At 41.4% G+C, this 12,602-nt stretch overlaps 2 protein-coding genes across 5 annotated transcripts in view; one reads left to right on the forward strand and one right to left on the reverse strand.

Moving 5' to 3' along the window:
- The window catches only part of LOC133486495 (protein-serine O-palmitoleoyltransferase porcupine-like), a 24,578-nt gene extending 19,733 nt beyond the window's left edge, over nt 1-4,845 (reverse strand). For 2 of the 4 annotated variants that reach the window (XR_009791048.1, XM_061791748.1), the window contains exons 1-4: nt 3,292-3,450; nt 2,471-2,613; nt 2,123-2,315; nt 1,671-1,714 (exon numbers count right to left, since the gene is read on the reverse strand). Coding sequence is in view for 3 of the 4 variants with exons in the window: in XM_061791748.1 (XP_061647732.1) it covers nt 1,671-1,714; nt 2,123-2,315; nt 2,471-2,606 (373 nt within the window). In the remaining variant the exon portion in view is untranslated. Of the gene's footprint in view, nt 1-1,670; nt 1,715-2,122; nt 2,316-2,470; nt 2,614-3,291; nt 3,451-4,185; nt 4,631-4,735 lie in introns of those variants that run through there. The other 2 variants (XM_061791759.1, XM_061791769.1) reach the window with 2 other exon arrangements.
- A 182-nt stretch (nt 4,846-5,027) lies between these two features.
- On the forward strand, nt 5,028-12,479 carry suv39h1a (SUV39H1 histone lysine methyltransferase a). The gene is made up of 6 exons (XM_061791805.1): nt 5,028-5,591; nt 7,355-7,500; nt 7,926-8,585; nt 10,459-10,605; nt 10,719-10,848; nt 11,232-12,479. Exons 1-6 carry the CDS (start codon nt 5,573-5,575, stop codon nt 11,363-11,365), a joined length of 1,236 nt encoding a protein of 411 aa, XP_061647789.1. The 5' UTR covers nt 5,028-5,572; the 3' UTR covers nt 11,366-12,479.
- The last annotated feature ends 123 nt before the right edge of the window (nt 12,480-12,602 follow it).

A 12,602-nucleotide genomic window follows, 5' to 3' on the forward strand; every position in this document is an offset into this window, starting at 1 on the left:
CCTAGGAATTACAATCTCTCAGGACCTGAAGTGGCCGACTAACATCAACTCCGTCCTCAAAAAGGCCCAGCAGAGGATGTACTTCCTGCGGCTTCTGAGAAAGCACGGCCTGCCACCGGAGCTGCTGAGACAGTTCTACACAGCGGTCATCGAATCAGTCCTGTGTTCTTCCATCACAGTCTGGTTTGGTGCTGCTACAAAAAAGGACAAACTCCGACTGCAACGGACAATCAAAACTGCTGAAAGGATTGTCGGTACCCCCCTACCCACCATTGAGGACTTGCACGCTGCCAGAACTAAGACAAGGGCGTGCAAAATCCTCTCGGACCCTCCGCACCCAGGTCACCAGCTCTTCCAGCTCCTTCCCTCAGGTAGGCGCTACCGATCAATGCAAACTAGAACTAGTAGACATTCCAACAGCTTCTTCCCTCTTGCGAACAACTTCTTAAACACCTGACCTACAATTCCATTACAACATGCTGGCAATTTTTTGACTTCGTTGTCACATTTCTGTGGGGCCAATTATGTATTACTCGTGCACTCACTGTAGTTGTCTCACCATGCTGCACTTTTTGCATATACTGGCCACTCTTGCCAGAGTAGCATCTGCTCCATTGCACACTGTTTGAGGAGTATCTGTAACATTTGCACAACCAACATTGTCCCAGATTATCGCACTACTCGTCACTTTAAACCGCATACACTCCTTGAAGTCTCAGCGCCCCTTGCACAATGGTCATTGCACCGGTCTATTGCAATATTAGTCATTCGAACTGCTCTAAGTGCTAGAGGACTCTGCATCTTTTTGCACAATTGTTTTTTGTCAATGTCTTTATGTCTCCAAAGTGTTCTGTAAATTGACTGTCTGTAGTACTAGAGCGGCTCCAACTACCGGAGACAAATTCCTTCTGTGTTTTGGACATACTTGGCAAATAAATATGATTCTGATTCTGATAATGGTGACGTGAAACAAACTGTAGCCAAAACAAAGAAGCGACCGTAAATGAAAAAAAAAAATTCTTACCCGATGTCTTTTATGTAGTCAAGAAGTATTTTCCAAAGCAAGTTTTTTTTGTAGAAAAATAACAGCCATTTTACAAGGCCCTTGGCTCCAGCAACCTTCGGGAACACTGGGGAAACATCGGCGTGTATTCCTAAGTGTTTCTCCTTCTTCAATTTTGTGAGATCACATGTGAACCACACCACACACACGACGACCAAAACTGTTGAATGCCCTATTTTTCATTTATGTTTGGGGTCTGTCGCAGATAAAAAACATATTTTAAGAGTGGAAAAATATTTATGTATGAACCAGGCCTTAACCAATTTTTACTTAAGTTCAAAAGTCTTAGATGGAGTATTTTTTTCTCTTTTTGAACTTTGGAAGAATTCTAAGCACCAGAAGAATTACTAAATGTTCTTCCTTTTTAAACTCAGCCAATTGGTCAGCACAAAAAAACTTTTTAACATCGAATTTTTTTTTAATATTTTCCGATATTTTTTTTTTAACACGGAAAAGCTAAGGCTGAAGGCTTAGTCCAAAGATGTTGGTAAATTCGGACAGAGCAGTACTCAGACTCAGGATGGAGCCTCCCTAGACTTCATATGTCTGATTTCGATATACATCACATTAGCTCTTTGCGGGAGTATGGAGAGTATAAAACATTTACCTCTGATCTTATGCCAGGTCACTGTGTCAATTAAATGTAATTCCCTGAAAAAAAATAGAAAAAAATAACAATATAACAACACTTCAAATCTCCCTCATAACAAAACCAAACAAATCTTCAAAACCAAGTAATAGAGTCATTTTTAAAATAGCTATGATTAAGTACTTTGGAATGGTAGGCTACTTGAATTTAAATTGACAATGTTAAATGAAAGAATGTTGCATTCTCAGCAGCTGAAAAGTGTGTTGCAATCGTGAAGCAACAATTTCTGGACACTGTCAGAGAGGTCTTAATTTAACAGTGTCTACTACTGTGATTCGTAGTTTGCACAGTAGAATTGTTATGCATCACACTCACTCTTTGGTGTAGCTAAATAAAGTCATTACCATATTAAACATTAGACAGACCATGTGGTACTTTGAATACCATTCACCTCTAAAGTGTTTTCTTACCCAATGAGGAGGTAAACTAGAATGGCAGTGGAGAGGAAGAGGCCTTTGCTGCTTGAGTGTCGGCCAAGAAGAAGAACGAAGTAGCAAAGCAGACTGAGCAACATCACCCACAGCATGTGCAGGTTAAAGAAGAGGAAAAGGCTGTACATCCCCGCCAACAGCGACACAACATGATTCATAGAGGACACACCTCCTGAGAAAACACACAAAGGAAAGCACTTGGGATTACAATTCGTGTGGACATTGGTTTGTTGTTTATGAGGCCAACCTACAAATATGCCAATTGTAAAAGTTGGGATGGAAATGGAGTTTATGTGTAATCTTTTGAAAGAAGTCTGTGATACTCACCTGTCCTGAACAGCAGCCTGCAGAGGAGACAAACGAGCAGAAGCCTCCAGACCTGCTCAAAGCCTTGCAGGAGTGTGCTGACCCCACAGCTCTCAGCCAGCTCAATCAACACCAAGAGCCTCCTGTACATGTCCATGGTGCAACTGCAGAAAAACACACCCATTAAATGCCTCTGCTGTTATCACTTGTTTGATTTATGACTTGATTACAGTTCACCAACAAAAATACAGTACTTACATACTGCACAGTTAGTAATGAAAAAAGTGAGACAATATATGGCATATGGGACACAGGAATAATTAATGAATAAAAACTGCTCATCCATCAAATTGTACCTAAAATTGCATTCCAATTATATAAGTAGAACATCTTCTAATGCTTCACTAAAAACTATTTCATTTCCAAACCCACCCTTTTCACATGAAACCTGCACATAAGTTTGGCCAGATTTTAAACTGTTTAATTTTCATTATCTGGGTCTTAAGTCTATCATGTAATACATGTTTGTGCTACATTTGGGGTGGTCTTTTATTGATTCATTCAACTCTAGTAATAAGTAGCTATTGGCATCTTTGTTACTTTCTTGTCGTTACGCTAATACTGTAAAAAAAAACAACAGCAGTTTCCTCTACAGTGCATCAAGTTGAATCATACATAACTGCAGTAGTAAAGGTTTAGTCTGGGCTTCCTTGTTTTAGTGGGGGAATCTTATATTGTCATTACGGCACTTGTTACGCGCTCGTATAACTTTTAATTAGTACTTGGCATGCAGTAGCGTAACAGTCGATAACAAAAAAATTGTTAGCACATGTCCGGTTTACCTTTCGTCAACTTTATTCGGAAGGAATACTCCAGGTGAGCAAAGCAAAGACTATTGGAAGACTCTTGAACCATGTGACAAATTTATTTCATATTTGCTGGCGTAGGAAAATGAACAACATTTGGAGCTAGCGCCAAGATGCATTAATAAGATTCCTACATAGTTTCCAGGCAGGACACGCCCCGCTGCAACATGATTGGCTCCTGCGTCGCGCGGAGGGCAGGCTACGCAGACGTAACGAGATGACCATTCCAAACGTGTATCACATTTGTAGGGAAAAAACAACAAAAAACTTTGTTATGGTTTGGGGGCTAGGTTTGGGTCTTAAGGCGGTTTAGGATAGGTTGCGGTTAGTGGGAAACACATTAACGCATCCACACTTAAGTCACATACTACTTTTCCCGTCTCGAAGCAGTAGGGCGTGTTCTGCCGGGATACAGCAGCCAATCATAGTGCGGCGGCGCGTGTCCTGGAGCCAAGGATATTGGAGCAGGGCATGTCCTGCCTGGAAACTTGTGGGAATCCTAATAACGCCGCCAAGATGTGTGATGTACTGAATCATGCAAATCAGTTCATTAAAAAAGATTCGTTCACCGAATCGTTCAGTTCTTTTTCACAAAATCATTCAAGTGCTTCCTCATTCATTTAATGATCCATCGCTGAGGTTCATGTTCACTCAACACGTTCACTGAAGGACTATGCGTTGTTGTTGTCATGTATTGTAAACAAGGAATGGGGAGATTATTAAACAAACAAAAAAAACTTCGGCTAAATTATCACCTATCTCTCTCTCTCTCGCTCTCTCACAAAGCTCTCGAACACCCGGCTTCGGTTGTGATTTGTGAACATGCGTGCAGCGAGCTCAACTACCAAACATCCTTCCGCGTCCGCTTACGTCTAGCTAGGCTCTCGCCAACTGGTGTGACTTCTGCATTCCACCGCGGTGGACAGCATCGCTGACGCCAGCCCCCGCCAGCCGGGCTTTCTGCTCACTCACCTTACTGTTATTGTCATCTGATTAGTGGAAAGCGTCTTTGAGTGTCTTGAGAAGCGCTGTATAAATTGAATGTGTTATTATTATTAATATTACTAAATAAAAAAATCTTTAATAATCGCATTAGAGACACAGAGGGTATTATATGTATGTGTACGTGAAAACTATTATTAATTTACATTTATTTTAAATATGTGTGCTTGTTTTCATATGCTTGACTGACTCAAAAATTAGCCGTTAGCTTGAAGAAACAGCTGCTAGTGAAAGCTATCCCTCCTCCCCTCCCCCCTCGAGGACGTCAGGACTTGGATTAAAATCACTCATGGGTACGTTCACTGCGTAGTACGTCGTTCCTTGCGCAAACGAATCACTCATCGTGCTAGTACATCGCTCCTTAGCGGATCACTCGTGTCTAACGGATCGCGAACGATAAATTCCACGATCGACTCACTCTTCAGTTCTTCAGTTCCTCCGTACCGAGTTCACTGAACGAATCACTCAGTTCAATTAAGTCCCTCCCCAGCTTGCACGGCGCTGCCTGACACTGGCTGCTCATTGGTCATTCGCCGATGTGAGTGACAACGCTGGCGAATCGCAAATCACATGGCAGCACGTGAAATGAAGTCCCGCCCTCACCTGCACGCTGGCTGCTCATTGGTCATTCGCCGAAGATTCAGAAGTGAGTGACAGAACGCTTCAGCAGTTCCGTTTCCGCTCCCAGCCGACTCGCTTGCCTGGGCGGGTGGCGGCCAAGATAAAAGAACGAATCATTTCATAAACGGATTCGGTTCAATTCGTTCACTAAAGGATTCGTTCTTCTGAACGAAACGTTCGTTAACGAAACAATACTAGAAGATGCAGTTTATACGGGAGGAGGTGCCTTTGAACTACATAACGCTCACAACTGGTGTGGAGCTTTACTATAATGTCCTCCCCAAGCGCAAATAATTTGTATAGCTATTGAAGAAAGTCACTACTATGGTTGTCAATGTTACTTTGTTTTTCCTTATTGTTAGTGGTTTGGATGCGAAGTTAGTGACAGTGAACGATATTTTACTGCAGTTAAATGAAACGGAGGGAGGAGCGCCCAAAACACAACAAAAGAACATGATGAAGAAGAAGCAGAAAAAGAAAAATGGGCGGAGGCAAGAGGAGGCGAAGAAAGCGAAGGCAACATATGAACCAATGAGAAGGCTGATAGAAGACGCTCAACCAATTAGCTGTCGAGATAGTGGTCTCGCTGTTGGGTCTACCCCGGCGATGTATTTTTGGCGGCTGCGTGGAAAACATGGCGGAAATTTCGAAAGGTAAATCGGGAAAACGAGCATTTGAATTTCAGTCGATCTTAATACGTAAACTTGGCATGAAGAATGTTGTCTTGTTTCCTCTTTGATTATATGCACACCAAAATTAAGTTTCCACTACACTTGCGTGCGATATGGTGTAATATCACGGTGGCCCCAGAAGCAAATATAGCCGTGTAAGATAAGTGTAGTTTAACGCACTCCTCCTCCCTTTGAGACCAACTTTTTGTCAAAAATTTTGAGTGTGATTTCATTTTTACGTTAGTAATTTTGACCGATGTCATAGTCTTCTTGGTTTGTGTCGAATGTTGTAATTCTAAACTGTTCTAATTCGCGCCATGCCATGTCTCCTTAAGTGTCTTACAAGTTACAACTAGCGTATGCTTGTTTTTTCATTTTTATTCACACAATGTCAGAGTTCATTGGGTTCGCGAGATAATACGCCGATACTCATTTAAATGTGATTTCTGAGTTAAAATGCCTCTGTGTCAAAATTGTTAGACTTTTGTAGTTTAAAACAGTTGCCTCGAATCGTTATTTATGTTGAAACCGAGCCCAAATGAATGGGGTATAAATTGCTCAATATCATCACAACACAACCATTTAGAAAAAAGCTTTTTAAAATATATTTATATGCAATAGGTTTTATAATATTGTATTTTATGTGTATAAGTTGTGATTTTATTGATTTTTGACTTCATTAATTCATTTCAGACCGATATATTTGGCAGAGCTGTGGCTCAGTATCCTACACATTTTTTCCACATATTCTTCCAATTTCCACCCAGATTTGTCATTTACACAAACAGAACCCTCCTGGATGTATGTAGACTGGGCGATGTAAAAGGTTATCAGTTGAGTGCAGACCTCCTCGAAGGTACTATGTATATGCGATGCATATGAAGGTCCAATAAAGATCCTCTGACGGTGGCGGTGTTACGAGACTTACTTGCCAGGGAAACAAAAAAAAAGTGGTGCAGTTATTTGTCTCTAAATCAATTCCTTAAGGCAGTTCTTAACCTTGTCAGAGGTACTGAAATCCACAAGTACATTCACCGATTGTTAAAATGTGATCTATTTTTTTTTCAAATTAAAAACATGGGTAGATATAGCAGTACACAACATGAACCATTCATCAGTTGCACCCAAAAAGAACGAAAACAACAAATCATGACTTTCACTCAAAAATTAAAAACCTAACTAAATAGATATTTACAGCAAATCAGTGTAACTTTTGCTGTTGCATTTCAGAGATAAGTTCAGGAATGCTAGGCTGGACCTTGGCAAGTACCACTCATTTCATTTTTACAACAAAGTCTGTTCCTTTTCTTCGTTTTTAGGTCTACCATCTTCAAAAAGGATTGCTTGACACAGACACAATGTGTGTGTTTTCACCTCCACTGAACCCTTAAGATTTACTCTCAGAACCCTCAGGGTTCGATCGAACCCAGGCTAAGAACCACAGCCTTAAGGGGAAAGTTATTTTTCTTTGTTTACTGTCTTACCTTAATTAGATGGCCATACTGCACAATATCCACGTGCACATTGCAGACAGCCTTTGCATTATATTGCTAGCCTTTTAATTTGCTATATGTAGATGTTTAATATCAAACCACACAAATTACAAGGTTCAGTTCTCTACACAATTGTCTTGCTTATTGCTGTGACAGGGCAAAAAAAGACAGATTAGCTGTACCCCAAAATATGAGATTTTTCTATAAAACATGCCATGGAGTCCAAGAGTGTTAAGTGGTGTGCTTTGTCAGATTGCAGCGTGCCCAGCAAGTTGTCATGGGATGGGCTTGAAGCCTTGTGTCGCACAGAGGGGCTTCACTGTCAAGAGTTGGGGATAACCAAAGCCAACGTCAATGAATATGAGGTGGAATTCCTCTGTGACTACAAAAAGACTAAGGTAAAGTACCTTTTTAATCTTCATTATTTCCACTAAACTGTGTTATGAAAGCTTCCATTCGATTAAATGGAATAAACACATTTAGGGGAGAGCCCTCTGTTGCCAAATATATTCCAGTCCTCTTGTTGGCAGTAATGAGCTATAATGGGTAGACAACTGCCCAACAACAGAGGGAAATAAGGGTTGTTGTTTTTTTTCATTCCTGGCTGTACAATCCTGATCTACACCATGAGATTCAAAAGTACGTCCACCTCATTTCCTGGAAGTTTGTTGCCATTACATGCCGTACAAGTGCAGAAATAAAAAAAGCTACTGCCTATTTTACTGTAGGTGGTAACAAGGGCATAGATTGCACTGTTGTATCCAGTGATGTCGTTAAAGTTTAGGGCTTTGAGTTCTAAAATGACTTGGGATGTGTGTTCTAGGAAGAAGAATTTTACCTGGTGAAATGGACGGGCTTTCCAGAGTCGGTCAACAGCTGGGAGCCCAAGAGGCACCTCAAATGCCCCAAACTGATGAAGCAGTTCCATCTGGACCTGGATCAGGAGCTGAGGCGCCAGAAAAGACGTTGCATCCCTAAAAAGCTGGATAAGGAAACCTCAACAATCATAGTTCAGAAAGCTAGACTCCGTCAGAGACTGAAGAGCTGGCAGGCCCAGTTGAACCTGACCTGCAACCATCCTGGTCGCATCTTTGTCATTAACGATGTCGACCTTGAGGGTCCACCAAAGAACTTCACATACATCAACCACTACAAAGCAGGTCCTGGCATCATTTTTGATGAAATGGCTGTGGGCTGTGAGTGCAAAAACTGTTTAGAGGAGCCGGTAAACGGTTGCTGTCCTGGCGCATCGTTACATCGAATAGCTTACAATGAACATGGCCAGGTCCGGATCAGGCCAGGACAGCCCATATACGAGTGTAACTCTCAGTGTCTCTGTAGCCCAGACTGCCCCAATAGAGTGGTGCAAAAAGGCATTCAGTTTGACCTGAGTATCTTCAAGACGGACAATGGTCGGGGATGGGGAGTCCGCGCGCTGCAGCATATAAGGAAGAACACATTTGTCATGGAGTATGTGGGAGAGGTAAGAAGAAGTCTGGCTGTTTTTTTTCCAAAGAGTCCTATTATATTACAAGGAGACATTTATTTTCACAATTTCAGTTTTCAGGTAGGCATCTCAATAAGATGTCTCTGACATCCCTTTGTTAAAATACCCCAAGGATCAAGAATTATGGAGCTATTTACACTCTCTAGTTTTTTTTGTCTTGCTAAAGTTTGCCTGTTTTGAGAAAGCAGTCTTGTAAAGCAAGCTAGTCGTTACTCACCCTGCTCCATGTATTGCTGGACTAATGGCGAATACAGATTACGGTACCATGACGACAAGGGCGTAGCTAGAGGTAGCTGCATGTTGAGACCCGCATCTAAAGAAGTTTGGACTGTGAAGCGTGAGCCAGCCTTCACATAGACTATATGGAATGTATTTTCCCTAATGTAGTTAGCACTACATTGCCAAGCCACTCAATTTTCTATTAATGTTGTGAAACCGTACATTTGGCACATGCACCAGATACACCCCCTCCCCCCATCGTCACCCTGTCGACAACTACATCCAGCAATCTAGTATGTGCCGCGTATCAGTTAGCCCAGGCTAATCTGTCCATCCAGCAAAACTAAATGCAGCTCTGCCTACCTTTTGACTTTGACATGATGTTTCAGACAGTCTAATCTGACCCTAGCTTGAAAGTAGTGGATCTTTGCCAAGCCTCGATGCCAAGACATGGATGTAGAAACTCGATGTGGTGGCAGTATAATGAAAGCTACATTTACTTGGTTGTCAGGCACTCCAAAGTCCCAACTATTTCTATGCAACAATTTGTCAATTTTCCACAATATGACCCTTTTAAAACTATGAGAACACGTGGTAGCTTGCCAACCTCTGCCAAAGCAAAACGATGTCGTCTTGTCGTGGGAAATTATGTGAAAGACAGCCAAGCAGTAGTGGGAGAGAATGATTGAATGAAAAATGTATGTAATGTATACATTTCATTGTATAGTATATAACCAATGTAAATCCAAAGATTAGCTTTGACACTGCCTTGTTTCATTGTTATAAGTATTGGTTATTCATAGCCACCTTGAGTAGTAGTAATTAAAAGTAGTGTAGTAGTAATTATAATATTATACAGTTGTTGGAATTAAAAGGGACATATTTTGCCAAACTAACTTTTTCTAGTATTTGGAATGTAATATTGTCTCTATGGTGCCTCAGTAAGCATGTGAAATATGAATCAAAGTCATCCACATATTCCTAAATTCCAGACATTTTTCTGCCGAGAGGACTGAAATCAAGTCATTTAAATTTCTCGGCCTTATCTACGTCACTAGGGAAGATACCTTCCCTTTCTGCTCCCAAGCCAGCGTGCTCTCACAAGTGGGTCTTCTACACAGAGGCAACCAATCAGGAAAGGGGGTCTAAGCCAAATATGGACAGAGCGGATACAAAAATGGGTCAAACAGAAGTAGCTGTCAGACAGGGCGCTTTTCTGGACACTCGTTTGACAGAAACCAAGGTAGTTTTTAAATGAAATTTACACATTTCATGTCAGAGAGTAATTCTATAGAGGTCTATATAGCCAGAATATCGGACCTTTAATGTTAATTTCAGAGGCTTACCTTGTGGAAATTTCCTCTGAAAACCAAATCATCACTACTCTAACATCTATCCATCGTCTGTACCGCTTATCCTCTCTTGGGTCGCGGGCGTGCTGAAGCCTATCCCAGCTATCTTAGGGTGACAGACGATGCAAACACCACACAGGCGGGGCCGGGATTTGAACCCCGGTCCTCAGAACTGTGAGGCAGATGTGCTAACCAGTTGCCCAACATTCCGCCACTCACGAACATATCCAGATTAAAAAGTCAAGTAACATTTCTTCTACTTTTGTTGTTTTTGTCAGATCATCACAACAGATGAAGCAGAGAAACGAGGTCACATATATGACCGCGAAGGCTCTACTTACCTATTTGACCTGGACTATGTGGAGGATGTATACACAGTGGATGCTGCTCACCAAGGCAACATTTCTCACTTTGTCAACCACAGTGTGGGTATATTAAATCACTTTCTCTGCTTACTGTTGAATTTGAACAATGCACAGTATTTTTTTGGGCAGTGTAGATATAACGCATCACATATACATATATTTTGTTCTTGTAGTGTAACCCAAACCTGCAAGTATTCAATGTTTTTGTGGAAAACATTGATGAGAGGCTCCCAAGAATTGCCTTATTTTCAACACGTGCCATTCGGGCAGGAGAGGAGCTCACCTTTGACTACAAAATGCAAAGTAAGTGCAGTTTACCCAGCATTTGACCTGCAGTCAGAGTTCTAATTAAAGGTGAATTTGCACAACTGCTAGACCTGTTATTGAACCATCCTTGAGTAGAGCAGAGCTGCCTCAATCATTGCAGCTTTTCCCTTTTCTCACCTTATTGTGAAATTAATCACGTGTACAGTGCAAAATGAGGTCATTGTCCTGACCTGTGGCTGTTGGCAGACTTGTGTATGCATCTTAGATCTTGTGTGTGAGATTTACAGAGCTATTAAGTTGTAATGGTTCAAAACTGGTGGTACTTTTGGTATTTTACGTGCAATTGAATAGTTTTAAGAGTATGGATATATGAAAAAAAATGTGGGATTTACTCAGCAACGTACTCTGTTTGCTTCCAGTTGATCCAGTTGACACAGAAAGCTCCAAGATGGACTCCAGTTTTACCTTAGCAGGTGTCTCCAGTTCTCCAAAGAAGAGGATTCGAGTGGAGTGCCGGTGTGGATCGGACTCGTGCAGAAAATACCTGTTCTAATAAAGGACTGGTGTTGCTTAAAATAATAAGAAAAAAAATACAACTGTCTGTAAAAAAAATTTGGAACATTGTACATATTTGTATTTTTCCTGAAAGCTCTTTAAACATTCAGCTCTTTCAACATAGCTGACGTTCAAACACAACCGGGCATAAACTCTTTGGTTTCCAACTTATCAGAAATGATGGTTTAATGACAATGGCTTTTTGACCATGTTTCATTTTTAGGGGGTTTTAAGATGGTCAAACATTATGCCAAAATTACTTTGAACCAAAGTTCACAGTGTTCATGTTAACATTGCACTTGCTGCAAGTCACCTGTCTGTCAGATTTGATCCAATGGTTTTCTTACTTGTGGAATGCCTTTTAAATGAGATGTGTCCACTCAGCTTTCCTCTTATTTCCTGGCACAGCCAGTTTTGGTGTTCTCTCAGTATTGTGTCAGACCCTGTGAAAACTACTTGAGCTGACTTCATTATGTCAGTACAGGGTGGATTCATACTGTGACTATGGTGCAGTAAAATATCTTTTTGTTTGTTTAAATTTTTGGGGGTTAAATGGCAGCATGGTGGGTTACTGGTTAGAGTGTCTGCCTCACAGTTCTGAGGACCGGGGTTCAATCCCTGGCTGTGTGGAGTTTGCATGTTCTCCCCATGCCTGTGTGGGTTTTCTCCGGGCACTCTGGTTTCCTCCCACATTCCAAAAACATCCGTGGTAGGTTGATTGAAGACTCTAAATTGCCCGTAAGTGTGAATGTGAGTGAGACTGGTTTTTTGTTTTTATGTGCCCTGCGATTGGCTGGCAACCAGTTCAGGGTGTACCCCGCCTCCTGCCCGATGACAGCTGGGATAGGCTCCAGCACACCCACAACCCTTGTGAGGATAAGCGGCTCAGAAAATGGATGGATGGGTTAAATGCTTGCATGAATTACTTTGTATATTTAATCAATTGTGTAGTTTTACAAAGTGTAAATAAATGACCTTTTTACATTATGTTGCGCATAAGGAGCGGAAGTGTGTGCATGCGTGTGGTAAAAGGGACTTAGCTTTAGGGTGCCCTGTTCAATAGCGATTGTTTAGGAAAAAATAAAAGAAGTCTTGGCTTGTTTCAAAAATGAGGACATCTCAAAGTGGTTGTGTGTATTTACATGAGTCCCTCGCTCTGATCATTTCAAGATGGAGTTGGCCTAACGTTCGGGGGGGTTGTGGGTACCTTGACATCAGCAGGAGGCTCAAAGCAG

Source organism: Phyllopteryx taeniolatus, chromosome 1, assembly GCF_024500385.1.
Source record: "Phyllopteryx taeniolatus isolate TA_2022b chromosome 1, UOR_Ptae_1.2, whole genome shotgun sequence".
Taxonomy (NCBI): domain Eukaryota; kingdom Metazoa; phylum Chordata; class Actinopteri; order Syngnathiformes; family Syngnathidae; genus Phyllopteryx; species Phyllopteryx taeniolatus.